The sequence below is a fragment of the Elgaria multicarinata genome, chromosome 3 (assembly GCF_023053635.1).
Source record: "Elgaria multicarinata webbii isolate HBS135686 ecotype San Diego chromosome 3, rElgMul1.1.pri, whole genome shotgun sequence".
Classification (NCBI taxonomy): domain Eukaryota; kingdom Metazoa; phylum Chordata; class Lepidosauria; order Squamata; family Anguidae; genus Elgaria; species Elgaria multicarinata.
Window position 1 is genome coordinate 54,754,506 of NC_086173.1, and position 27,952 is coordinate 54,782,457.

The 27,952-nt window shown below is 39.4% G+C and overlaps 1 protein-coding gene across 1 annotated transcript; it reads left to right on the forward strand.

Annotated features, from left to right (window-relative positions):
• The first annotated feature begins 3,992 nt into the window (after positions 1-3,992).
• Positions 3,993-22,758, forward strand: MFSD11 (major facilitator superfamily domain containing 11). The gene is made up of 13 exons (XM_063120367.1): positions 3,993-4,167; positions 5,102-5,157; positions 6,407-6,514; positions 7,935-8,014; positions 8,762-8,858; positions 10,997-11,055; positions 11,927-12,065; positions 13,432-13,472; positions 13,576-13,641; positions 16,001-16,126; positions 18,724-18,898; positions 21,187-21,322; positions 22,299-22,758. Exons 1-13 carry the CDS (start codon positions 4,072-4,074, stop codon positions 22,461-22,463), a joined length of 1,344 nt encoding a protein of 447 aa, XP_062976437.1. The 5' UTR covers positions 3,993-4,071; the 3' UTR covers positions 22,464-22,758.
• Positions 22,759-27,952: the final 5,194 nt, after the last annotated feature.

Genomic DNA, 27,952 nt, shown 5'->3' on the forward strand with positions numbered 1-27,952 from the left:
CCCAATCTTTTTATTCTTGCAAGGAAACAGGGAGCTCACATGGTTCGCCTCTCCATCTTAACCTCACAACAGTCCTTCGTAGTAGGTTAGGCTGTGAGTCAGTGACTGGCCAAAAGTCACCCAGTGAGCTTCGTGGCCAAGTGGGGGTTCCTTCCAAGTCCAACATTCTAGTCACTACACTGGCTCTCAAGTTAATAAGTCATTGCTTCTAGGTAAAGGTAGGGTAGAAGCTTTGAATGAATATTATGTTCAGTTAGGGTACAATCCTATGCGTGTTTAAACACCAAAACCTCCTAAAACTCCCAGCACGCCCCAGCCTTTTTTTCTGTCTAAGCATGGTTAGGATTGCATCCTTAGTTGACTTCCTGAGTGAAAAGTTTAGAAGTCATTCATTGGTGAAACTAATGGTACTCAAATATAAAGGGTAGCCAATTTAAGAAATAGTGATAACTGGAATACGGATTTTGGGGCTTTCCTTAAGATAATGCATTACTGATGTTGCCAATCATTTTATGTGCCATTCTGCGCTCATTGTGAATCTACCGCTTAACCTGGATGTGCTGCTTTGTCACCCAAACCTGCATGGAGTATTGTTGAGAAGTGGACTAAAGGTAAATAAAAATTTAGTTTCCCTATGCAGTGGTACAGGTAAGTAATTTTAGATCCTGGAGCTAATGGTATGATGGGCTCCCCTTCAGATGGGCATGGCATTTGTATTATTTCAGTTATGAAACACAGAACTAACATGTCTCTTCCCCTTCCTGCTCGCGATTCCATGCTGAACAACTGCTTCTATATTCTTGACATGTTAGGACAAGTGTTTGTTGTAATGTTTCACCTTTGAGTCTCCTTTTTTTGCTCTATAATAAAAGGATCTCAAGTATGGAACAAGTGATCAGAATGCTGCTCACTGATTCTGTGACTCACTGACCCTTTTTGGCCTCTCAGTAACCAGCCCAGCACTCTCCACCACTGCCAACTTATAACACTGTACCTTACCTTAGGTACTTCAAGAATCAAATCCAGTTTATGAAACAAAATAACTTTTATTTAACAATAAGTACATTCATGAAGTTTATAAATCTTGTGGGTTTCATTTGTTGCAATACTTCTTTGTTTTAATACAGTATCCTATGTAACCCTGCCTACTCTACCCACTGGTCTACACTATCTCCTCCCATTCAGTCCCCCCACTCAAATAATAAAGCACATTGATCTTGCTCTGTTCTAACCCCTTCTGCAGACAAACCCAGACTCTCTTCCACTCTCTCCACACACAGCTCCCAAGAGCTCCTCAGTTCACCCCTCCAACTGCTAAATAACATTCAGCACCTTTGAATCCAACAGCCAGTCAGCACTCCAACATTCTATTCACTCGCTCCCCCTCCACACAGAATTAACCACTTACCAACATTTTATTCGAAGTGCAAACAGCACTTACATCCTAAATTGCAACCATCAGTAAAACATCATATATATATATATATAACATATAATTAGCAATGAACAGTAAAATGTCACATTTGCTAACCCTGATTTTTTAAAAAATCAGTGCTCGGAGCATGTACAGTTTTGCATTTTAAATTCACCTGAATCATAACACCATCATGACTACAGATATAAAATAGAATTTGCTTCTGCTGCCTGGGTGCCATCATCATTTGGGTGTGTGTGTGTGTGTGGAATGTGGCCCCAAAGTGGAGCCCTAGCTGCACCACTGTCCTCATGCAACAGAACAATAAAGTGACAGAGATGAGTAAATTCAAGTTCTTACCTTTGAATATATCATGTTTCATTGTGGAGAATTAACTGTGAAAACTGTGCATGTTTACTAGAAAGTAAGTCTCACTATATTCTTTGATAAAAACAAGATGAAGATATATTGTAACTTAGATTGTCACCTTTTTCTTTTTTGGACAAGGCATTTGATTTCAATGGCTACATGACAGCAGAATTCTGAACTGATGTAGCTTTTCCAGACCTGGACCTATAGGGTAGGCATTACTTACTGACATTTCCCTGGTATCGCAGGTGTTAGTATAGCAAAGATTTGCTTTCAGTAAAAATGTTACAAATAAGGGAGTAAAATGTGGCAATCTAAGTGTAGGATTTATTGAGTAGTCTATCTACATATGCAAATACATCATGTGCTACAGAATTTCTGATAGTATATTTAATATGGTAAGAGACCAATATGCCAAACACCTTGCATGTAGAAAACTAGCACATCGGGTAGAATCCTCTCCCTGATATGGCCAGGGAAATTTTGATGTGGAGGAACATGCATGCAATTCTCCACAGGCAGTTCCAGAACTCTGTACAAGTTAGTTTGCTTGAATGTGCACTTTTATCTGCAACCATACAGTTACTATTAAACCAATATCTGCGTTGAAAGAGATGTGTATTGCAAGTATTGTCACAACTAACAGACAGTAAATTTAAAATTCATAAACCAAGGGTGAGATCCATTGCTGTCATTCTATGGATGGAACTGCTCCTGTCGGCAGAACTGAGAGTGGGGCAATTCCTCCTTCCCTACACGGCCTCAAAACCTGCTCTGAAGGGCTGGGGAATCCTCTGGAGCATGCTTTTGGGTGGCAGGAAAGACTGCAGATGGGAGGGGAAGAAAGTCTTGTCACACTAGCAGATGACATTGGATTTAAGTCTACGGTTGCAATCCTGTACGTGGGAGTAAGCTCCATTGAATTCCATGGGACTTGCTTCTGAGTAGATATGTATAGCATTGTTCCGTAATCATTGTTTCTAACCATTTTCAAGCAAATTCAGAAACAATATCAAATGAAATCTAGGCATCCCTTTTATTTATTATTTATTTATTAAAACATTTGTATCCCATCCTGTATCGCTGGGATCTCTTTTCCCACAGTGCAAATTATTTTGAGCAAATTTCCTTCAACCCTTGGCACTGAGAAGGAAAAACGTGCAGCCTTGCTGATCATAAGATATTTGTTTTTACCTTTCAGTGAAACTATATAGATCTTTCAACCAGAAATTAATATTCTTTAAAATTATCGTTGAAGTAAACAAAGCAAGTCTTCGGTAGTACATGCTTGCTCTTCCTGGTGTTAGTAAGAGAACATTTAGAACTACATTTCCCAGAATTCATATGGGGTTTCTCCCTTTCAGTCAGCTGATTTGACTGGTGACCTGCTCTTTATTTCCTGTTCAGCATGAATGGAAATTATCTATTAGCAGGAGTTCCTTTTGTTGTCATGTGATTTATTGAACTATTTCGTGGGGAAGTGAAGTGTCCAAGAAGACCAGCTGGGGAAGAATGTTTCTTATTTGTGGGGAACCTACAGTTGTTCTGTATCTGAAAGGTAGAGAGAATCTCGATGACTGGGACTGGTTTGCATAGAAAAAGGGTGAGTACGGAGAGACATGATAGAGGTGTGCAAAATTATGCATGGTGTGGAGAAAGTGGATAGGGAAACATTTTTCTCCTCTCAAAATACTGGAACACAGGGTCATCCTGTGAAGCTGATTTGTGGGTGATTCGGGATAGATAAAAGGAAGTACTTCACACAGTGCATAGTTAAACATGAATTCGCTACTACAAGATGTAGCGATGGCCACCTGATTTGATAGCCTTTAAAACGGATTAGATAAATTCATGGAGGATAAGGCTATCATTGGCTACTAGTCCTCATGGCTATATGTGTATTTCTGTCTGCAGTTGCTGAAGAACACAAATGTGAGACTGCCGTTGCACTCATGTCCTACTTGTGGGCGTCCCACAGGTAGCTGTTTGCCCATAGTGGTGGACTACACAGACCCTTGGTCCAATCGAGCATGGCTCTTATATTCTATAATCTTCTATTCCTATTAGATGGTGTGTTTTCCTTTACTATTATTGTACTTAATTATTATAATTGTGCACAAATTGACTTGATTTGTCAGAAAATAATAAAGGAGTATTACCTGTTTAAAACTTCTGTTTATTGTGATTTTTGTGTTGTCTTGGCAGAAACTTTTTTTTTTTAAAAAAAGCAGCTTAAAAGGTAGATATTCTCCCAGATTCAGCCTGACAGCGTCCTGAGAAAACACAAAATGAATCCTGAATCAAAAAAGCAATTGAACATCATCGTTCTAGGAACAGCTTTCATGTTTATGTTTACTGCTTTCCAGACATGTGGAAATGTTGCGGTAAGTGCAAATATGAGTAGATCCCTTTCTTTTGTGTGCAGTTTTTTCTTTCTTCATGGTGCTTCAATCTCTGTGGCTGTTTTGCTTTTGGGTAATCAGCACATGTAATGTGGACCTCTGTTTTATTTCGAATTTGTGGGGTCTCATGGCTACCAGCTGAACAGGGAAGAGAGACAGGGTTCCTCTTCCTTTATAGGTTCCATAGAACAGGGGCGGGCAACTTGTGGCCCTCCAGATGTTTTGGCCTACAATTCACATCAGCCCTAGCTAGCATAGCCAATAGTGAGGGAAGATAGGGGTTGAAGGCCAAAATATCTGGAGGGTCACAAATTGCCCACATCTGCCCTTGGATGATGTGGAATCAAGGGCACTTCCCATTCCCCCCCTACATGTCCTCCCCCACCTAATTTGCATAACCTTGGCAGACATCAGATTGGGAACATCTGTTTGCTAAAGCAGGGGAGAATAAAGCATTCAGGGAGGTCAGAAAACCAATATGTAGAATAGTCTAATTTGCACGGACTTTAGTCCCTCCTCTCCATAATACCTTTTTCTATGGCAACATCCTTATCAAGTCCCGTGTTCACATCCTGAGTGAGTCACTTGTCTTATCTATGAAAGGCGTGTAAGAATAGCAACTAACTAACTCAGGCATTTGCTTTGAAGTTTAATACAATAGAACAATCCAATTGTAACTTGTTAATCTGTATTAATTTTAATTGCTTGTTCCCTTATGCATCTCAAGTTTTTATTTTTGAGAAGAAACATCTCTAGAGATCTTTTATATTGCATTTTATATCATGTTTTTATAATGTTTGTTTTATACTTTGAATGGTTTTAATTTTTGTGAACCGCCCAGGAGCTTCGGCTATTGGGCGGTATAAAAATGCAATAAATAAATAATCATTCATTTTTAAAACTTCTTTCCATACAGCAAACTGTTATCACAAATTTAAACAACACTGATTTTCATGGCAGTGGCTATACCAGGTATTATAAACTGATCTTTTCATCTCTTTGTTGCTGCTGTTATTTAAATGGATATTGCTGTTTTATACTGTTGTTTTTATATTTTTGATAGTTTTAAATTTTGTATACTTTTTAATGTTCACTGTTTTTTATCTTTTGTAAACAGCCCAGAGAACTTCAGCTATGGGGCGGTATATAAATTTAATAAATAAATATTTGAGCTGTACTCTGTGGCTGGGTTCAGTCATAATAGAAAACCATGGCTTTCCCTAATGTGAAAAAGCTGTAGTATGTTCATGAGCTCCACCCCCTTTCATGTGGTAGAAGAGGTAATTGGAAGTATTTGTTTCCACTTTCAAACTAACTGGATTTCCTTGTGATATCTGGGAAGTTTTGTTTGTTCAAAACTATGTTTTGAATAAGCTAGATTCAGAAGCCATGGCTTGATCCTGGCTTGTTCTCATTAACTATAATTTAAGCAAACAACAATTCTCCAAATCTGGACATAACGGAACTGTAGTTAGTAAAAAACGGAAAAAGGAGCTTCTGAACTCATCCTCTGGTATCTGAAAGAGAAGGGAAGGGGACTTTCAGCAGGTGCAGCTTGTCATAAGCCAGGGCTTTTGAACCTCTTTCAGCCTCTTTAAGAAAAGCTCTCAAGGGCCTCATTCCAGCACTCAGCAGGCAGAAGGGATGGGGCCAGAGATTGATGGGAATCCTATACAGAGCGGGAGGCTCCATCCCTCCCCACATTCTGTATTTCACTTAGATGGACATTTTTGCCTGTCAATTAGAGGTATCGGGGAGGGTGACGGATGGAGGCTGTGGAAGGCAGTGGATAGACCCTATCCCCTATACACCCGTCCCCCCTTCCCTAGCCAGGGGAATGCCCCAATTCCTTCCTCTCTGAGGTTGCTATTACAACCTTGGAAAGGCAGCCAGCACAGTTCTCTCTACTGTGGTTTGGAGGGGGAAAGGGTGGGGAGCTTGGACTCCTGGATCAGAGGTTGGAGTGCTGTCCCTGACCTCAGATCCAGGAATACAAAGTATCCTTTGCCCCCACGCCTCCCAGATGCTGTTCAGGGGCCGTAGGATTGCTGTCTAAGTTGTCCTTTCCTGCTTTATGTGTATGTCTCTCATAGAGAGTGGGAGATGTGGCTGATAGAGCAAGCCAGTAACATATTCTGAAATGACATGGTTTAAAATGACATCCAAAATCTTTTGGATTTTCTTCGGCATATTTATTAAAAATTATTGTTGCTTTTTGCAGCATGGCTGTTATTTATGGGGTGTTTTCAGCATCAAATCTGATTTCACCATCAGTGGTTGCAATCATAGGACCACAATTGTCCATGTTTATCAGTGGCATCTTTTATAGGTAAGTAAACATGTCTTTGATATTTTATTCTTGCTGTCTTCTTCCTTTTAATTATCTACATTTAAAAGATTTGCTGTTCTTGTGCCCAGTATTAGCAGGTGTGTGGGAACATACGTTATCATTTACTGGAAAGTAAGAAAATCTGTTGTTGCTGCTTTTCTACAGCAGAATATAGCCCCCCGCCTTCTTGAAATAGGGATGGGCTCCCTGGTTTCTTTCAGATGTCACAACTCCCACCATTCCAAACCAGCATAGCAAATAGTTAGGAATTGTGGGAGTTGTAGGCCAAAACATTTGGAGGGCCACAATTTGCCCACTCTTGCACTATACTCACTGGTGGCTGTGGGCAAGTTATCTGCTCTCCAGTTAAATTAATCTCTCAGGGCTGCTGGGAGGCCAAAAATCTACTCTGAGCTACTTGGCGAGTGAATGGGGTACAATGTAACAAAGTGGTGATCATTAGATTGAATAAATGCAGTGTGTTGTCATGTGTTTAACTGATAGGAACATATTGGTTTCAAACATACTGGTGGTTTTGGGTTGTTTTTTTTTTTTTTTTGCAGTTTGATTAGGAGTAAGAAATTGACAGCTATCTTAAGCAGCGTATTTAATATAACAAAGTATACCTGGTGAGCAGAAGAGGTCATTTTCAGAATTAGTTGACAGAGGTAACAACAAATTGATCTTGTTTGCATTTAATGATAACCCATTGGTTTAAAAGCTGATGGGTTGTTGTGCGGCATCCCTGGCCTCTCCCACTTTACCCCTTCATAGGCTGTGCAGTGTGACATGTGAACCTGGATTGCTGGGTTATTTAGGTGCTAAACAACCCCTAAAGTACACAGCGTTCTGGTTTTTTAAACCAATGGGTTGTCATTACCTGTGAACAAGGCCATTAAGTCTTCTTAAACATAGACAACCCCCAGCTCTATATCCTTCTATAAAATATCATGGGCATTCATAATCCATATTATTTATTTATTTATTTATTTATTTATTTTATTACATTTATATACCGCCCCATAGCCAAAGCTCTCTGGGCTGTTTACAAAAGTTTAAAACAATGAACATTAAAAACAGATATACAAAAATTTAAAAGCAGAAAAACTATCTATTTAAAAATAATATTGACATCTGCTTCAGGTTGGGAGGTTGTCAGGAGGCCAGGACCAGTCTGCCTCCCAAGGCTTGTGAGAGAGATGCGTCTGTGCTGATGATGGGTTGGAGTTCACTGATGCAGTGGTTTCAGTTGGGGGCTGTAGGTGACCACCAGTGGTGAACTTCTCTTGGTCTTTCATCCTTCCTGGGTATCTGTATGGCCCTGTCAATCTGTCTTTAAGTTTAAGGTGCTCCTAGTGTTGGTGATAATCTTGAGCAATTCTGAATTAAAACTGAATACCATAACTTGTCATCTTTTCAGCATATACATTGCCGTTTTTATCCAACCTTCTACTTGGACTTTCTACACAGCTTCTGTTTTCCTTGGAATAGCTGCAGCTGGTAAGCCCTTCCCCTCTGTCTGTTTGCTGTTCTCCATTTTGTATCAGGTATTTGTGGGTTTGAGATGGGCTCTTGATGGAACCATGAGAGTTTGGGCAGAATCCCCAGAGCATATACTGATGGCACATCATGTGCCCCATAGAACTTTTAGATTTTTCTCCTTTGACAGATCCAGCTGTCCACCCCACTCCCCCATATTACAATTTTGCTTTTGAAAATCCTTACAGTTTCAGAAGAGGTGAAGAGCAAAAGGGTAAATCCTCTCTCCCCATGAGTGTAGTCCCAAAGAAAATAAGGGGGTCGGGGTCGGGGGGAATGCCTATTTTTAATTAATAACTAAAAGGTGCAACATCAAGTGGTATGGGGTTCTTCCAGATGGTGCTTTTATTATTCAATAGCTCTGCCTCATTCACAGAATTTTATAGGGCTGGGGGCAGAAGACATTGCCTTCCATTTGTGCCCCTTCCCATGGTTTCCCACCAGAAGAAATCTGTTTGGGAAGAAAAGACAGACTGTCTGTGCAATGCCTTTTGATTGTTAGTGCTTAGGAGCCCTCCATCTGGAAACACCCATGATTAGCATAACGTCTACTTTGGCCCTAAGTAGGTGAGAATATGCATATTACATTTGTAGCACACAAGTTGAGCATTGCCAAGAGCTGTGTCTTTAAACTGAAACATTACACAAGGCACATAACCAGGCCTTGTTCTGATTAAATTTCTGATTAATGTTCTGATTAAATTTCAGTGCTGTGGACTGCTCAGGGAAACTGTCTGACAATAAATTCTAACGAAAACACAATTGGCAGAAACAGTGGAATATTCTGGGCATTATTACAGTTCAGGTAAGAAATAAAGTATGCCTTTCATTATATCTCCCCAGTACTTGTTAGCTTTGTTGGCACAAGAGCGACATTCATCTTCAATGCTAATTATTCTGCTTTATTAATTCTATCTCTTCTGAAATAACCATAGTTAGTCGTGACAAAAACTGTTTAGGTTGCAATCCTATGGATGCACGTTCCATTGAAATTAGTGGGCTTTTCTACCAAGCAAACATGGATAGGACTGAGTTGTTAGTGCCTTATTTAGTGCTTGTAATGGATATGTGCCTGCTAGAATAACAGCTTCCAGTAGGCTTTGTGTTCCAGAATGGGTATCATAAACATATGGAAAGTGTGTTTTCCTCTGAGGTTGTTCTGAGTCACTTTTGTGTCATGGGAAATGATCTGCCTTGCTCCTGAGGGCCAGCACTCAAGATTTCCCATGAACTTACATCTGTCTTGGCATTGTAAAGCAAGTAATCAAAAATTAGGGGAAGACTGCAGAGTATCCTGTGTGGCTTATGTGGTCAACCTTTGTTTTTATACAAGCATTATACCAGCCTTGCAGGCACATCTTCTATGGCATTAGCCCTCAGAGATGCTCACTTCCCTTCATGTTCACACATAAATACATACGGTAGTCATTTCTCTTTTCTGATCATCTAAAAAGAGTAAAAGCACCCCAATCTGGTTCACATAACCTTCGCTGCCTGATCAACTAGAAGTATGTCTCATTTACCATAGGTGACTTGCCAACTAGTTCTTTAGATACCTGCTTCATGTTTCTGTTTGGGAGGATATGTTGGCTGGCTGTGCTTTCATCATGATGTTGCCTGTCTCTGTGTGTGTGTTTTTTTTTTAAATAGACACCAGATTTAAATTTGCCTAAAATCTGACAATTTTATTATTTAGTGCTAGTGGAATAGTGGCTAGAGTGTTGGATTTAGACCAGGGAATCCCAGCTTAGCCATGGAGCATACTGGGTGGCCTTGGGACCAGTCAATCACTCTCTCAGCCTAACTTACTTTATACACTTGTTGTGAGGATATTGTTGGGGTGAAGATGTAGAAACATGTTTGCCACCTGAGATCCTTAGAAGAAAGGCAGTCTATATTTGTCATAAGTGTTCTTTCGCACACCTTGAAATTGATCCAATATGGGGACTTAATTTACTATTTATATCCCACTTTCTGTTAAAAGAATAAAGTGGCGTAAAATAACAATTATACATACAATAAGATAGAATAAAAAATCTTAAAAACAACACATCCATTAAAATAGTAAAGCGGCAGCAGTTTAAAAAGGCAGAAGTGCCTTTTTTAAATTATGAAACCACAGATTACAGTGCTTTACCAACTGACTAAAGATAGAAAGAGGGAGCAAGAGCATGACAAATCAACTCCAAGAAGGAGTTCCACAATCATGGCACCACCACCGAGAAGGTCCTGTTTCTCATACATCCCTCTTTGATCTTGCTTAAGGGCAGCACACACAGCAGGGCCTGCCAGGCTGATTTTAAAAATCAGGCAGGTTCATATGGGATCAGGTTATTCCTGAGGTAACCTGCTTTTCTGCTGTTTTGGACTTTAAAGTTCAATACAAACACTTAAAATTAAATCCAGAAACAAATGGCCTTCTACAACTAACTTTGAGATCTATAAGGAAAAAAAAGAAGGGGGGAAAAAAGCAGAACAGCAGATGAGACAGTAGGCAGTTGATCATATTCATTCCTGCTTGCCCCCAGGTCAAACACAAAATCTATTCTGTTGATCTTAACTTTGCAGCACGTGTCCTACTTTTCAAAGGGTGAAAGGCATGCAATTCTTAGGAGGATGTAATTCTTATCTTTCCCTGTGTCTGGTTGTGTTGGAATCTGCCTCCAAAGCCAACATAATTTACAGTGCAATCCTATGCATGTTAAGGCAGAAAAAAAGACCTACAATTCCTACATGGCTGGTTGGGGAATGCTAGGAGTTGTTGACTTTTTTCTGTCTAAACATCCATAAGATTGTACCCTTAATCTTTTACCAGGAAATCCTTAGGCCATTTTAGAATGCACTAGGATTTGCAATCTTCTTCTGTTTCTGGCTTTATTCTTTCTTTGTTCTTGTGATACAGGTAGCAAGCTTAACAAATAATATGCTTTCTTCTGTTCACAGCTTGTTTTTTGGAAATCTCTATATATACTTTGCCTGGCAAGGGAAAACTTATATATCAGGTTGGTTTTATTTATCAAATATGTTTTTTCAGGCAGCGAGGTTGTGAATGAAATAATAAGAGGAAATTGATCTGTTGGTGACAGACATACATTCAAAGAAAAAGCAATGGTGATACTTTTTAAATAGCTTTTGAAATGCCTTAGGGCTCTTTTTATTTTAACGTGTAGTGGCATTATCTTAAAAGTATGGAGACTTTCTTCCGTTGCTTGTATTACTGGCATTCATTCCACGTGTGTATCGGCCTCTCACTCTTGTGATTGTGATACGTGCCTTCAGAGTGCAATTGTTGTTGAAACTAGTTGATTTGGAAATACTTGGCTGGTGCTTCTCTTCCTGTCCTTGCGATGATGAGTCTTACATCACTGTTTATCTTTAAAATCTCTCCTCAAAATACTCAGTCTTTCTTGAACTCATGTCCTCTTGCCCTTGTTCCCAGATAGTGCGACTAAGCTAAGGCCAGTTTCAAAAGGTGAGACTTAAATCACTTAAAGACCTTAACCATTTAAAGATCTTAAATCAATGGTTAGAGTGTCTGACACATTTATGCACTTGAACAATAATAACAAAACCCTTGCTCAGCTATGAATCTGGTCTTATTCTTTCCGTTCTTCTTGCCAGTCTTATTTCTTCCAAAACACAAATACTGCAATCTAAGTAAATAATTTATCTTATGTCAATATGCGTAGTTATCTTCAGATGTACAATTTGGGTTTCATTGATTAAGAGCTTATTCAAACTTGGGTAATATGTGTGTGGGTAAGCTTTCTTCTGTATGCTCTGCTTTGCTTCGGCACAGAAATGGCCTAGATATTTTGAGTGGATATGCTATTGTTTGTTTATGAAAGTATAACACACTATTTTCCTCTACAGAGAAAGACCGTAGGACTGTCTTCATCGCCCTGACAGTGATTAGTCTTGTGGGCACCGTTCTGTTTTTCCTTATTAGAACCCCGGAAGAATCAAAAACAGAGGAAGAGGAAGGCGCTTCTGATGACTTTGTCGAACGCACGTAGGTGCTTATGGCTATTGTCCTGCTGGAGCAGTGTGTTCCTAGCTCAGCCATTTCTATTCCTATGTGAATAAGAAACACGAGCCATAATTATTACTAAAAGGAATTTATGCATGCTGCCCTTGTATGAATAGTATGTCATACAAATAACTGTGCTTTCCCATTAATGTGGGTGGTCAGTTCTAAAGATTCCACTTGTTTCTTCCTAATCTGCCTCTTATCCCAGATAAAATGTGTGACTAGAGTTAAATCTTTCCACTACTTAGGATTCAGGAGCCATGCATCTGCATGGGAGAAATTAACTGGGGTTTGAATGAAAGTGCCGTTACGTCTGGAGCACATGAGTCTGGAATCTCCGGCCTAAACAAGGTGTAACTAGACAAGGGTTTAGTTGGTAGAGTTGGGTAAGGACTGTACCAGTTCAGACTGTGGGTGAGGACTCTTGTGGTGGAGCGCTTAGGATGGTGGGCAGAGCTAATCTGATAGGGAAAAAAACTCATGAAAAATTCTGAAGGAATAAATGTAATTTACATACTGTTTTGAGAGCAATTCTGTGCTCTCCCTAGAGCGCCCAATATTGGGGTATTACGCTCCTTCCTATTCCCTGGTGGGAGGTGTGGCTTTTAGTATTTTTCCTCCATCCACGGAGAGAATTGCTGTTAATGGGAGGGGGACATTTAGTTGAGCTCTTGAGCGTGTCTAGACATTTTCCAGGAGTGTTGGAGACTGAGAAGTTACTGGATCTTCCAACTGCCAACAGGGGAGGCTGTAATTATATCCAGATTAATGTTGCAGAATTCCAGTGTAACGATGAGATCCTCACAATTCATAATTTAAGAGGCTAAACAAGCAGGGAACAGCAAACCTCAATGTTCACAGATGGTTTATGGGACAGTGGCTTCCAAATATGCTCTATACATACAAAGCCCTTGCGCTAATTGATGCCAACTATATTACACCAGCAGTTCATTCATGAGGGGAGTCACACTGCTCCCCCCTCCCCCTTGAGTTTTGACCTAGTTCAAGGAGTCACCATAGAAACCTCCACAGTGGCTGGGCGGAGCCAGGAGGGGTGTTCCCACCTCCTAAAACCCCTCTCCATTGAAAGCTCTGTCTACAGCCTCAGAGGTTTTCCCCCTGAAAAATCCTATGGCTCCTGTTTAGGGACCATAGGATTGCCCTCTTAGTTGAGTGTTTTCATTTCTGAATGGGATGTTATTTCCGATGTTGGTATTTTAAAATTTCTGATGGAAAGCAATATTGTGTAAAGCAAAATAATGTTACAGCTTAGTGAATATAGCTTGGCTGTAATTTATTTTCTCAGAGTGTTATTTATTTTCTCACTTTAAATAATTCTTTTATCCAGGTCTGGCCAAAGCAAAATGACAAGGGCTGTAGATGCATTTAGTAAGTAAAATTCCAAGGAAGAAGTGCTACAGAAATTATTATTATTACTTTATTATTATTATTATTATTGTATGTGCATGTTTTAACTGTGGTTTCTTTGCAGAAAGATCTATCAAGCTATGTGGCACAAAAGAGATTTTGCTGCTTAGCATCACAACAGCATATACAGGTAATTGCACAGGAGTACAAACATGACCCACGGGGGTCCGTGTGAGAGTTTGGGCAAAACTGACTTTTCGGTGCTCATCTGTCCCTGCCGTCCTGAATGCATTAGCTCTTGGCGGCATCATGCAATTTCACATTATGCTTTTTATTTCCCAAAGCTTTTGTCAATCTATGTTTCTGCTGTGGGGGGAATCATGCACAGGGCTGAGGCTTTCTCTGAAGATTTCTTTGCAGCCAAAAAGACATTTTTCATTTTGTCGTGAACAGCTGCTTGTTTTGTTGGTTGAAGTCGCTCTGGAGAAAAGCCCTGGCTGCTTTTATGATTCCCTTGTGCACATTTACAGACACCACTGGGAGCAGAGTGTTTGGTGTCTTCTGAGGGATGTGATGTAGAACTGCCATCTTTTGGTTGCGACAGAGAATATCTGTAATTTGTTATGCTGAGGTCGTTTTAAAAAAATCCCTAGATGAAGGCTAGAATTTTTTCATTAAGAGTGGAGATATGCAGAATTTTAGCAAATGAACTTGGCTGTGTCAAAAAAAATAACATAGGGTGCAATCCTATGCATGTTTAGACAGAAAAATAACCTACAACATCTAGTACTCCAGCTGGGAAATGCTGGAAGTTGTAGGACTAATTTCTGTCTAAACATTCATAGGATTGTGCCCTAAATCACATATTCTATGAATCTTAGTTGGCTTAATTGCCAAATCTCCTTACTTGTTATTTCCAAATTGAAGGTTGCTCTCTAGTTCCTGCATTAAAATGTGCTTCTCCTGGTTTTTGTCTGCAGGCACTGTACAGTCCGATAGGCTGTTGGAATTTTTTTGGCCCATGTTGACCAGGCTCCCAAATGCTTGGCAAGCAGAGTTAGTTGGCATATGCTTAAATGTCTCATTTATCCTAGTGTGATACTTTATTCAATTTTTATCTCACTTTTCTTTCAAGGAACTCAAGGCTTATGATAAAGGCCACCCCCATTTTAAGTGGCAATACAGAGAATCAAACAGTTCATACACCCATAGTTCTGTTAGGATAATTTGTATTAGTGTAGCCTATTGCATTATAAGTGTATTAGGAAAAGCCCATAAGGAAACCAGTATCATCACTATGTCTACATACAACATGCTGGACTGTTTTCTTGTTCTTGTACAATTTTATATATTGTATTATTAAAAAAAACATTTTACACCCCCTCCCCCATATTTTGTATGTTAGGGTAGTCACTTTATTAAAACGTGTTTTAATGCAATGGTATTTTTATCCCTATTTACACACAAACTTCCTTAAACCTATTTTGCTTCTTTGTTGAGCTTGGTTTAGGATAGGACTTTTATTGATAATGGTTGTTTGCAGAATAACCCACAGTCAGCCTGACAGATGATCAGGCCTGCTTTAGGTTGTTCTTCCTTTCCCTCCACAGTCCTCTAGTTGGCTCCGGCATGTATCCCAAACACCTTTGTAAGCAGAACTGATCCTATCTCCTCTGATTGCAACCACTTTATGTCGGCACTTTAAAAAAATAAACCCATCTTTTGTGAGTTTGTAGATACATTTGTAATTTGTTTGATTTTTTGTGTGTGTCTTGGTCTTTTGAAAGTGTGCAGACTGTCTGGTATGTGTAGTCTTGCCTGGTCAATTTCCTTGTATGTTTCAGCTGTCAAAGGAAGCTGTGAAGTGGAAAAGGTAACATACAAGGAAATTGAGAAGACCAGGCTAAATATACACAGTTGCAGGGGGAGAAATAATAGTAAGAGAAATGAGGGACCAACAGCACAATTCAGAAGCACTCCGTCCCATGCAGCTGTATTCCCAAGGTTTTTTTTAACAACTGTCAGGGACATTTGTACACATCTGCTGAAGTGCAGTAACCACAGCAGTACATGTCCTCCACCTTTTCAGCAGTTCCTTGAGTCTCCAGCTAGTCCAGAAAGGGGGGATATTGACTCCCCTCTCCTTTTTTAATTCAACTTGTTTGTGATGGCCAACTTACGTATTTGTGGAGGCTTAGTCTATTCTTAAGACACTAATGGGGGAGGGGGAAACAGTGTGACTCCCCTCATGAATGAACTGCTGATGTAATATAGTTGGCATCAATTAGCGCAAGGGCTTTGTATGTATAGAGCATATTTGGAAGCCACTGTCCCATAAACCATCTGTGAACATTGAGGTTTGCTGTTCCCTGCTTGTTTAGCCTCTTAAATTATGAATTGTGAGGATCTCATTGTTACACTGGAATTCTGCAACATTAATCTGGATATCATTACAGCCTCCCCTGTTGGCAGTTGCTCTTTGAAAGAACAGTGCTTAAGGATAATGCAGTTGTGCACAACCATGTCTGAAATGTTTTTTTTCTTTCAAGGTCTGGAATTGACATTCTTCTCTGGAGTGTATGGGACCTGCATAGGTGCTGTGAATAAATTTGGTAAAGAAGAAAAAAGCCTTATTGGACTCTCTGGTATTTTTATTGGCATTGGAGAAATATTAGGTGAGTCCAAACTGGGACTGAAATAACAAAATTTATTTGCCCAAAGTTGTATAATGTACATGCAGCTAAAATAATACAGCACAGGGATGGTCATGAAATGCATTTAATATAAAGAGCTACACCACTTGTTTAACCATCAAATAAGAGCTGGGACATGGGACGAGAAAATTTACATTTTTGTATAAGTGATACTACAAGTAGCAAGCTGTGTTTATTTATTTATTTATTTATTTATTTAATTACATTTATATACCGCCCCACAGCCGAAGCTCTCTGGGCGGTTTACAACATTTAAAAATAGTAAACATTAAAAGTATACGTTTTTTAAAAAAACACACACATAAAAAACAGTATAAAAACAACAGTATCCATTTAAAAACAACAATTGTGGGGTCCAAAACTTAACGTTGTTAAATGCTGTTAAAATGCTGTTAAAAATGCCTGGGAGAAGAGAAAAGTCTTGACCTGGCGCCGAAAAGATAACAACGTTGGCGCCAGGCGAGCCTCATCGGGGAGATCATTCCACAGTCGGGGGGCCACCACTGAAAAGGCCCTCTCCCTTGTTGCCATCCTCCGAGCTTCCCTCGGAGTAGGCACTTGGAGGAGGACCTTAGATGTTGAGCGCAGTGTACGGGTAGGTTCATGTCGGGAGAGGCGTTCCATCAGGTATTGTGGTCCCAAGCCATGTAGGGCTTTATAGGTCAAGACCAGCACCTTGAATTGGGCTCAGAAACATATAGGCAGCCAATGCAAGCGGGCCAGAATCGGTGTTATATGCTCAAATCTCCCTGTTCCAGCTATCAATCTGGCCGCTGCATTTTGCACAAGCTGCAGCTTCCGGACCGTCTTCAAAGGCTGCCCCATGTAGAGGGCATTGCAGTAATCTAATTTGGAAGTTACCAGAGTATGGACAACTGAAGCTAGGTTATCCCTGTCCAGATAGGGGCATAGCTGGGCCACCAACCGAAGTTGGTAGAAAGCACTCCATGCCACCGAGGCCACCTGAGCCTCAAGTGACAAAGATGGTTCTAGGAGAACCCCCAGGCTACGAACCTGCTCCTTCAGGGGGAGTGCAACCCCATCCAGAACTGGTTGAACACCCCCCATCCGATCAGAGGAACCACCCACCAGCAGCATCTCAGTCTTGTCTGGATTGAGTTTCAGTTTATTAGCCCTCATCCAGTCCATTGTCGCAGCCAAGCACCGGTTCAGCACATCCACAGCCACACCTGATGAGTTTATACTCATTACGTTGGAAGGCAAGCTCTGCAGCATGAGACTTCTGTCAGCCAAGAGAAGCAGCTGTTCTGTACAAAATGCAGATTGGCTTTTGGTTTTTTTTGAGCCAATGCAGATGTTCGTCCCATACTTAGACCTAGTTCTCACAAATAGCAGTTCAGGTAGTAAACCTGTGTTTGGGCTGTACTACTTTAGGCTTCGGGTGGAGATCCACATGACTAAACACTCTTCACATAGAAAGCTAGATTTTAAGGAGAAGGATTCTACTTTCCTTGACATGCGAGTCTTCTATGTGCATGGATTTTTAACTAAAAAATGTATGTGAAGGAGCATTCAATCATGTGAGTTCCCCCCTCCCCATGCAGTTTCAATTGGTTTGCTACCTCATCTGCTGTTATGAAAACTAGGTCTTAGGTCTCTGGTTGGGGAACAGGCAGTGGTGCAGTGTGGGAGAGAGATTTGGGAGTTGGCCTGACTCTATGCCATAGCCAACCATTTGGCATGGGACTGCTTCTCCTATGCTACAGTGTTGCCTGCTTTCCAGTTTGTAGGACTAGTGGCAAAGGCACCACAAGGTATAGGTGGGGCTGCAACTGAACTGTCGCATATACTATAGCAGCACTCTCTCAGTCTTGGGCTTATGGAACACTTTGCAAAAAGCCTTGACCACTCCAGCTGTAAGGTGCAGCAGCCATAGAGATATCTGAGAGAGTGAGGTGAGTCTTTAATTTCTTTGAGTGCTGGAGAGAAACTTCAGCAGTATAGAGTTGAGTTGAAATGTCAAATTGACTTCTGATCTCCTATCCAACCAATGAAGTTGACAAATAGAAAATGGAGTTATTTTGGGTGGACTGTGCCCAGTGCCCTAATTGTAAGCCCTTGTAGAAGGTAACAGTGAGCAGCATCCAATGCTTCCCACATACTAGCAGGACCTTCCGCTAATGCATGGATGGGATGCTAACAATAGTGGACGCTATTCCTTAATGGATAATATCCGAAGAAGCCAGTACTCCAGTCAAGCTCCATTCTGCTTGCTTACTTGTTCCCTCCTCCTTGATGGAGGTTCTAATCTAGGGGAACCAGATAGGTTTTGGGGAACATTTTATTTTTACTTGTACTGTCCTAACTTTTAAAATCTTGTTCCCTGTGGTTGGATCCAGTCTTAGTCCTACTATCTAGAGTAGCTTTATTGAAATGAATGGGACGTAGACTGACTTAAGTCCCTTTCATTTCAATGGGTTTACTTTTAAGCAATAGGACTAACCTTGGAGATAACCCCTAGTTTACATTGTGACTATTTGACTCATTGGAAATAATTTTAACTGCTCTCCGCTTCTTTGCTTCATTCTCTGTCACAGGTGGAGGAATCTTTGGCCTTCTGAGCAAGAACAACCGATTTGGCAGGAACCCAGTGGTGATGTTAGGCATTGTGGTCCATTTCATAGCCTTCTATTTGATTTTCTACAACATGCCAAATGATGCCCCCATTGCGTCCATGCAGGGGACAGACAGCATAGCATTCATGGAACCAAGGTAGAAGTTAGTTTTCTGCTCCTCTTTAGCAAATAGTGTTTTTAGGAGGTGAATAGAAAGAGATCCTTTTTCCCAATAGCAGTGAACTATTTAGTGAACAGAGCCTATGAATTACAGCAGGTTTTGGATCACTGGTCGCCAGTGAGTTTTGCTACATTGCATTATTATCAGCTTAGGATCCTGTATGTTTTGATTCTCCTCTGTCATGATGAGAAGGGCCATGGCTCAGTGATAGAGCACCAGCTTTACATGCAGAAGGTCAGCATAAGAACATAAGAAGAGCCTTGCTGGATCAATCCAATTTATTTATTTATTTATTACATTTCTATACCGCCCAATAGCCGGAGCTCTCTGGGCGGTTCACAAATCCAAGGGTCCATTTAGTCTTACACTCTGTTCACACAGTAGCCAAACAACTGTTGACCCGAGACCCAGAAGTAGAACACAGCACCCTCCCACCCATGTTCCCCAGCAACTGGTATATATAGGCTTACTGCCACTGATACTGGAGGTACCACAAAGCCATCATGACTAGTAGCCATTGATAGTCTTCTCCTCCAGAAATTTATCTTACCCCCTTTGAAAGCCGTCCAAATTGGTGGCTATCACCACATCTTGTGGTAGTGAGTTCCATAGTTTAACTATGTGCTGTGTCCTGGTTCAATCCCATGTAGGGCTAGGAAAGAATCTGGCCTGAAAGACTTGAGAGCTGCCGCCGGTCAGTATCCACAATACTGGGCTGGAGGGACTAACAGTGTGACTCAGTATAAGACAGCTTCTGCTTAATATTCATTATTTTTGTTGTGGTTTTTAAAAATGTATATTCTCATTGTTTCTGTGGTGGCATAGTTTCTTCTACTTGATGTCTGGAAATCCTTCCTGTTTGTAAATCATTTGGGATCTTGAAGGTCTTTATCAAGTCCTGTATTTCGAACTTGTAAGCAGCTAAGGACCATTTCCGAAATTATTTTCACTTTTGTATGGTTAGCTGAATGCGTTTCACTTCAGAGATACATTTTGGCTAATTCTTCCAGGTTTTTCTGAAATGTTTTTTGAGTTTCACTTGACAGCCCTCACATCATTTAAAAGGGCATAAACAGCCATTTTAACAAGTGATGTCAGAAACGTAGAAGCTGTGAATCTTAGGTAAACTCATTGATGCTGTCAGTAAGACCTGATTTTCTGTATTAGGTAAGCAGCTCAGGACAGAGGTGAGGGAGGGTGTGCATGAGCCTCTGATCTATTTCTCATTCTGGATTAAAAAATAAGCAACTGATCCTGGCTTCAGTCAAAACCTCATTGAATACAGATGTTACCTTGCTTTTAAATTGAAATAACTTTCTTTGAATCTCCCAGGGCAATTTTTCTATGTTAGTTGCATAACCTTAACTCTCTGACTGTAATTTTCATCCATTTCTTGCATACTGGAAATCTCCCTTTTATTATTTATTTATTTATTTATTTATTTATTACATTTTTATACCGCCCAATAGGTGAAGCTCTCTGGGCGGTTCACAAAAATTAAAACCATAATAAAACAACCAACAGGTTAAAAGCACAAATACAAAATACAGTATAAAAAGCACAACCAGGATAAGAACCACGTAGCAAAATTGCATGGTGGCAGCTAGAGGTCACTAAGAGATCCGATGTTGCTGATCTGAAATTATTACAGTCATGAACTCTCCGGTTTGCACGAACGGAGCTTAAAAATAATGAGGTTTTGAAAACAGGAGACATTAAGGATTTGTTTAGTTCTCTTAATTGTCTATTTATTTCAATCTCCAAAGTTAATATACATGAAATCTTACAAATATATATGAGTATACAAAACGGCTTTTGTGGGTGAAATGGTTAACAGTGAGCACTTCTGTCTCACACTACTATATCAATCAAACTTCAGAACACAGGATAATCCATAAAGCAGAATACATAAAACCAACAAACAAAACAAAAGACCAACTAACGATACAGCAACTATTTAAAATATTTAAAACCTTTTAAATATTACTACTATAATACTGTATGTCAAGGATTTTTAAAATGATATCTAACACATGTTTTTGATCTATTAACTGCAATGCCTAAATGCCACAAGAATTCTAATTCTCAGAATGAAATAGGTATCAGTAACAATTTGGATCTTGCAACTTTTCTCCATTCTTTCTCAGTCAACTCTGACAAAAGTGATAAATGGTAGGATTGTACATAATACCATTTTCCAATCATAGTTGTATATATTTTGCTTAATTACAGTGTGGTTAATGTTGGCTTCTTTTTATTTTTAGCAAAGAAGTAGCAATTTTTTGCAGCTTCTTACTAGGCCTTGGTGATAGCTGTTTCAACACTCAGCTTCTCAGTATTTTGGGATTTCTGTATTCAGAAGACAGTGCACCTGCATTTGCAGTCTTTAAATTCATCCAGGTAATATCTGTTGCCTGTTGGCAAAGCCATACATGTTGTGTGTGTATATATGTAGATAGATAGATAGCAGTAGTCTGTTGAAACAATGTTGCTTATTCTTTACATGTACAGTGAACTTCATGTAACATTGTAAGGAAACGGATTGTAAGGAAACAAATAGCTATCTAGTTTTATTTGGGTGAGGTTAGAAGAAGGCAACAATATTGAAGCCTTTGTGCCAATGCAGGATACTTTGGTAACTCAAATGGAGAAATAAAGGCTGCAATCCCATGCAGACTTACCTGGGAATAGATCCCATTAAAGACAGTGGGATTTATTTCTGAAGAAGCATGCATAAGCTTGTGCTGTAATATGTTATGTAGGATGAAACAATAGTTAATATACTACTAATAAAAAAAGCTGGAAGAGGAGCAGCCATAAATGAAATACATGCATATACAATATATTTGCATTCTATATGCATGTATTTGTGCTATATAGAAAAAATAGGCTAGTATTTTACAGTGGAGTCCCATATATGCCTACTCGGAAGTAGATCCCATTGAGTTCAGTGGGGCTTTCTTCCAGTTAAGAGGGTATAGGATTGCAGCCTTAATAAACTATGGTATTAATGGCAGGAATGGAAGAATGGCAAGAATCATTAACATAGATGCAAAAATTGTTGCTCAATCTACAAATCAAAATGGATTTGGGGCAGACGAGCAGCAAAGACTCAGTAAGCAAACTGAGCATTGGAAATGGCCTTGGATCCATTTGAGTCCAATTTGATGTGGAAGGGGATTTGCTGCTCATATATTCAGCTTGAAATGGACAGGTTTTGAAAACTAAGGAAGTTAATTGAAATAGTAACTTAAACTGAGGAATTTATGCAATGGAATTCAGAAGAAAGTTGGAATGTTCTTAAAATGAATTCCACTGAAGCAAAGTTGGAATTTCACTAAAGTTGTATTCACCACTTCTCTGCTTTCCTTTTCAGTCTGTCTGTGCAGCCATCGCTTTCTTCTACAGCAATTATCTGCTTCTTCAGTGGCAGCTTCTGATTATGGCGGTGGTTGGGTTCTTTGGGACAATTTCGTTCTTCACCGTGGAGTGGAAGGCACCAGCCTTTGTTGCCAAAAGCTCAGATTACAGCAGCATTTGATGAAGGTGTTTTCATCAACCTGAGACAATATTCACACTCACACCCACACCCATTTATTGAAAAGACTTGATAGCAGAAAAACCAAACATCAATGTTTTAAAAAGTTTTGTCCCCTTATTAACCAGTGGGGATGGAAACCACATACTACAACGTTGAATAAGGACCTGGTGGTTGGGGCATAAAAGCATGCTTTTTGTCATTTCTTCTTTCAGAGTGCCTGCATTTTAGGCGTATGACTATCCATTCTGGAAATTCTACCGTTATTCCTCCTAATTATATTTCTTTTTCATTTTTATTCATCTTTATCTGAAGCCTTGCAAACAGTAGCCTTGACAGGATTTTTCCTGTGCATGAGAATATTCCCACCCACCCGTAAGATGTAATATACTACAACACAGGTATTTCTGGAAGACCAGCTCACTATGTGGATTTCTGTGTACATCCACAAAAGGTTTCTAATACTTTTTAAAAAAAATTCCAGTCCTGTTTTCTCTAGTATTTTACTTTGCAATGTGAAACAGCATTATTTTTTAAAAAACAAGAGAACCTATTTATTATGGGATAATTTCACAAGGGAATTAAACGCACTCACATAAGCTATTTTCCTATTTTTGTGTGAAGTCTCAAAAATGTTTAAAATCCAGAGCTCCTGTAGTCCCTATATCTTCCCCTATGTGTTCTTAGACAATTTATATTACCTTTTCTCAGGATTATCTTTATAATGATGTTTGCTGCTATGAGATAGTTTAGGAAATCCCCAAAGACTTTCCCATAATGATCACACAAATATTCAAGTAACTTAGTGTCCTCAGTAAGTTCAATGTGACTTGTCGGATGCATGGAAAGGTGCATGATTCAGGAAAGTGCCATACTGGATTTTAGACTCATTTACTTCAATTAACTTTTTGGTAACAGCATTTGGGAAAAACCTCCACCAACCTACCAATATTTTTAAAATTCATGCTTGGAATGAGTCATTAGACTATATGTTTAGCATTGTCAGGGCTCTAAGGAAGAACATCACTAGGACCAATGACACCAGAGTGTCAAGGCTATTTTACATGAACTTCCTATGAAGTACTTAACAGTGCACTCCTATACATTGTCTACTTTGAAGTACATCCCAATGATTTCAGTGGGTATTACTCTTAGAAAATGGGTGTAGGATTGCCGCCTAAGTTTAGGAAAATGTGTGAAAACAATTGTGGCAATCACACCTGTCTATATTTTTGTATTTACATAATTATATATACCGTACAAGGGATAACAGAAGAATGAATGACATTTGGCTAGTTTCCTTAAATTAGTTGTTCCAGAATAATTAATGTTGGTGAGATTACTGTAGAATAAATGATTTGAGGATCACAACCTATTCCAAGGGAGTAATTTCCCAGGGCCATCGTTGAAAGAGAGCAAAGGGATTGTTTTATCTCTTGTATTTTAATGGTTTTTAATTTTTGTGAACTGCCCAGGCCATTTTGGCTATAGGACAGCATAGAAATAAAATGAATGAATGAATCCTCAAAAGGTAGTAATGGGTGATGAATGAAAGGCACAGGAAGAAGAGGTTTGCGCATGTAACTTCTAATGTTCAAGCCTCCTTGAAATGAGTAAGTTCACTTCAGTAGGACTTCTATAGAAGTGGGTTGTGTTCAAAATTCTTAAAATACTTACTGCAAAGTAACCCCATTGAATTCAGTAGGATGACATAAAAATGTGGATTGAGATTTCTATATATTTATAGAAATATAATAAATAAAAAAAAATCTCCCCTAGCAGCAGTTTGGGTTCCATCTCTTGCCTTTCTCAGGCAAAGTAAAAAATGGCTTAGTTGCATATTTCTTCTATCAACCATATTCCTAATGGGACAAAAAAGAACACAAGATTCTATACAAGGTGACAGGAGGTGATCCTGTCTATTCTCTTCCCCTAATCCCAACTGTCTAACAGAAAGGAAAAACTTCCTGACTCTTAGAGCAGTAGGACAATGGAACCAGTTACCTAGGGAGGTTGTGGGCTCTCCCACACTAGAGGCATTCAAGAGGCAGCTGGACAACCATCTGTCAGGGATGCTTTAGGGTGGATTCCTGCATTGAGCAGAGGGTTGGACTCGATGGCCTTGTAGGCCCCTTCCAACTCTGCTATTCTATGATTCTATGATATGCAGGCTTACAGGGAGTGCCTTTTAGATATATACTTGAAGTTTGCATTTTGTAAGCTAATAATATTGGTAGGCTTACCTTGTGTAAGGGGCATGGTAAGATCAGACTTCTTTTATACAAAAACAAAGATGGTTTACGATTCACAGTTATTATTTTTAAGTGTATATTCTTCTGCTGTGTGGGGGTGAGTCTTACTGTTAGGCTTGCAATCTTATGTTAGTAAACCTCATTGAAAGTGGGATTTACTTCTGAGTAAAACTGAATAGAAAGTAGCAAGAAGGCTGCAGTCTCTGTATCCTTGAAGATTATGGCTTCAATGACCATTGAAGTCATTGGGATCTATTTCTGAGTAAATGTGGTTAGTCTGACTGTAAGACTGCAATCCTAAATAATACTTCAGGAGTAAGTTCTGTTCAACTCAGTGAGACATAACTTCCAAGACTGGTAAATTTGTAATATTCCAAAGTAGACCAATTAAAGTTTGAAAGACTAAATCTCTTTATTGCAACCTATGATCAGATTGAAAAAGCAAGGTTTACAAGATACATTTTAGTGCTGTGCTGAAACCCCACTTGGTCTTTTGCAGCCTCTTCATTTTCATTGTGAAAGAAGCAGTTCTTTGTCTGCCTCTTTTGTTGGGATGTTGAGAATTTCGGACAAATTTCTCTGGGTACAGGGCTTCAGGGCTTTCCTTACTGTAAGGAGGTGGCTGACGGGGTTACTATGTGCTCTTGCTTTTACCATTCTTCTCCCCACATCCCTTCTGCCCTTTCCCTCCCTTGGGGCTTTCCAGTGGTGCTGCCTTCTCAGTGCCTGAAAGCTGAGAGGAGTGGTTGTTATTCACATCCTTGTTCCTGTTGTTAAAAAGACTCTTAATAAAGCAAAACCAAAATGGTAAAAGAAAGAGCACATACGAACCTCTCAACCACCTCCTTATATTAAGGTAATCACTGAAGCCCTGCACTCAGAAATTTTGATCCCTTTCCACAATTTTTGGGCACAGTTTCTTTTTGCCCCTCCCCTCAATGAATGGTCAAAAATAAATAGGTTGAAAAATTCAGCAAAGTGCTAATATATTTACAAAAACATATAGAACAATGATATATATATATATATATATATATATATATATATATGCATAGACATATATTGATTTATTGATTTTATTATTACGGTCATAGACCAGTTAATAAAATATAGAATACATAAAAACATAACCATAATAAAAGCCAATGAATAAAATACAATTCATAAAAGTTGTGACATTCAGAAGAGTCCAAATCTAAAATTAGGTTATTACTATTCTGTAATACCAAGTAATTTCAATTTCTGTTGATTACTTGCAGACACACAAAAACTTGCAACTTTTGAAGAGACCTTGGGGTCATTGTCTGAGAGTAGCCGTGCTAGATGTTGTTCCTCCGCTCTCCCCAGGAACCATTATAAAATAGAAGTTATAACTATGTGGCGCAAATCCCGATATAAAGTACCATGTAGCAAAACATGCCCTGCTGTTTCTGCTTCTCCCAACCCTCAGGGGCATACCCATTCCTGATATTGTTTCCTTCTAAGCTTTCCATCCAGTAAGGCGGAAGGTAGAACAGTGTATCTTGCCAGGGTAAAAGCTTTCTTGGATTTAGGGATGCACAACTCAGACAGATAATTTGCAGGCAAAAATGCCCTCTTCTCAAAGCAGACATAGAACAATGTATTTTCCATGCTGAGTGAATAAAAAACGGGTTAACTGAGCTCTCAAGTGAATTGCAACAGAAAAAAAAACTTAGTAAGTTTTCCAGTAACTACAGGTATGGTGTTGGCTAAATGATAAGATACATAAACAGATTGTCTCTGCCAGGAAACTTAGATAATAAAGGCCCAAACAGTTCTCCCCTAATATCCAAATAGAAATTGCAATATACTCATACATCCATTACAGTCTATAAACATGAACAGTTTTTAGATAGTTAACCCCGTTCTCCCTGTTGGGAACAGATTGCCAAAAATAGAAAGAGAATAAAACTCAGCTGCCAGGGTTATCAAATTTTGCCGTTCCATACTGCACAATTTTAAATTTGTTTTCTTGCAAGGATTAAATAGTATTCAGTATACAGGAAGGTGGTGTGGTCCCTAAAGAAGTTGGCATACACCCGAAACCTTGCTCATTGCACCACTGTATTGGTATTTTTAATTTTATTTACTTTTTACACTAATAGGTTTACTGAAGGGAATGCTTCTCCATAAAATGCTTTTTTTTAAAAAAAAATTACACTTATAGGGACAAAGTTACCTTGTTTAAAAATAAATAAATAAAATATAGCTTCTTCAACATTCAATATATATACATCCCAAATAGCAGCCATAGTGATACTGAATTGTATTTGCTATTAGCCATGATAGAGGAAATCTCAACAGATGTTCTACCACTGCTGTAGCAAGGCGATATTTATAGTAGGGCTGTGCACGCCCTCCCCGAACTGGTTCAGATCCCGGGTTTTGGGGAGATATTTTTATTTGTTTTTCTTAGAGAGCACGGGATTAAAGACGGTCAGAACAAGTGTCCCTATTTCCAGAGAAAAGCATTTGACCTTCTTCTAGTTTTTGGCCTTGATGTAGTTTTTTGTTGTTGCAGGGCAAAAGGAAAGCCAAGGGGCAGGGAAACAAATGAAGCCAAAACCTCACAAAAATAGGGAATTGGTCCCATCAGGCATTGCATCTCTCAGAGGGGAGAGAGACAGTTGCCCATAAAATGAACCTGATACCACTTTCAAAAGAATCTCAATGGGGAAGAAGCACTATGTCTGCAATTAGTTTTGGGCAATTAGAAATGGTTGGAATACATTTTGCAGTACATTTGCCTTGCTGTTCCAAATCATTATTTCCAGCCATAAAATAAAGTTGCAAATTATCCTTTCTGGTTTCATTGTCATGTTTGTGTTAACACTAATCGCTCAGGGATGAGCAACTTGTGACTCTTCAGATGTTTTGGCCTGCAACTATGATTCCTCAATAGCGATGCTAGCTGATGGGAGCTGTAGACCAAAACATCTGGAGGGCTGTAGGCTGGCCATCTCTGCTCTGGAACCTCTCCCTTATTTATGATTAAAGGTATTTTGTCATAGGACCCTGCTCATGAGAGTGTTCAGAATAGTCTTGCTTCATTTCTTTTTGTGATTACAGCCAACTAAATAAAAGCAAATCACAATAAATAAACATATTTTGCAACCATGCTTACAGCCTTTGGGATTAAATATGTGAGATGGATTATGTGCAAAAATCCTCTGCTTTATCTGGGATCACCCTAGGGAGCAATTAAGTCAGTCCTGTGTT

Bases quoted from the DNA above. Each gene is read 5' to 3' on its own strand.
- MFSD11 (XM_063120367.1), top strand. From the start codon at position 4,072: ATGAATCCTGAATCAAAAAAGCAATTGAACATCATCGTTCTAGGAACA. The intron at 4,168-5,101 runs GTAAGTGCAAAT...CTTTCCATACAG, and splicing joins AGACATGTGGAAATGTTGCG to CAAACTGTTATCACAAATTT. The intron at 21,323-22,298 runs GTAATATCTGTT...TTTCCTTTTCAG, and splicing joins CAGTCTTTAAATTCATCCAG to TCTGTCTGTGCAGCCATCGC.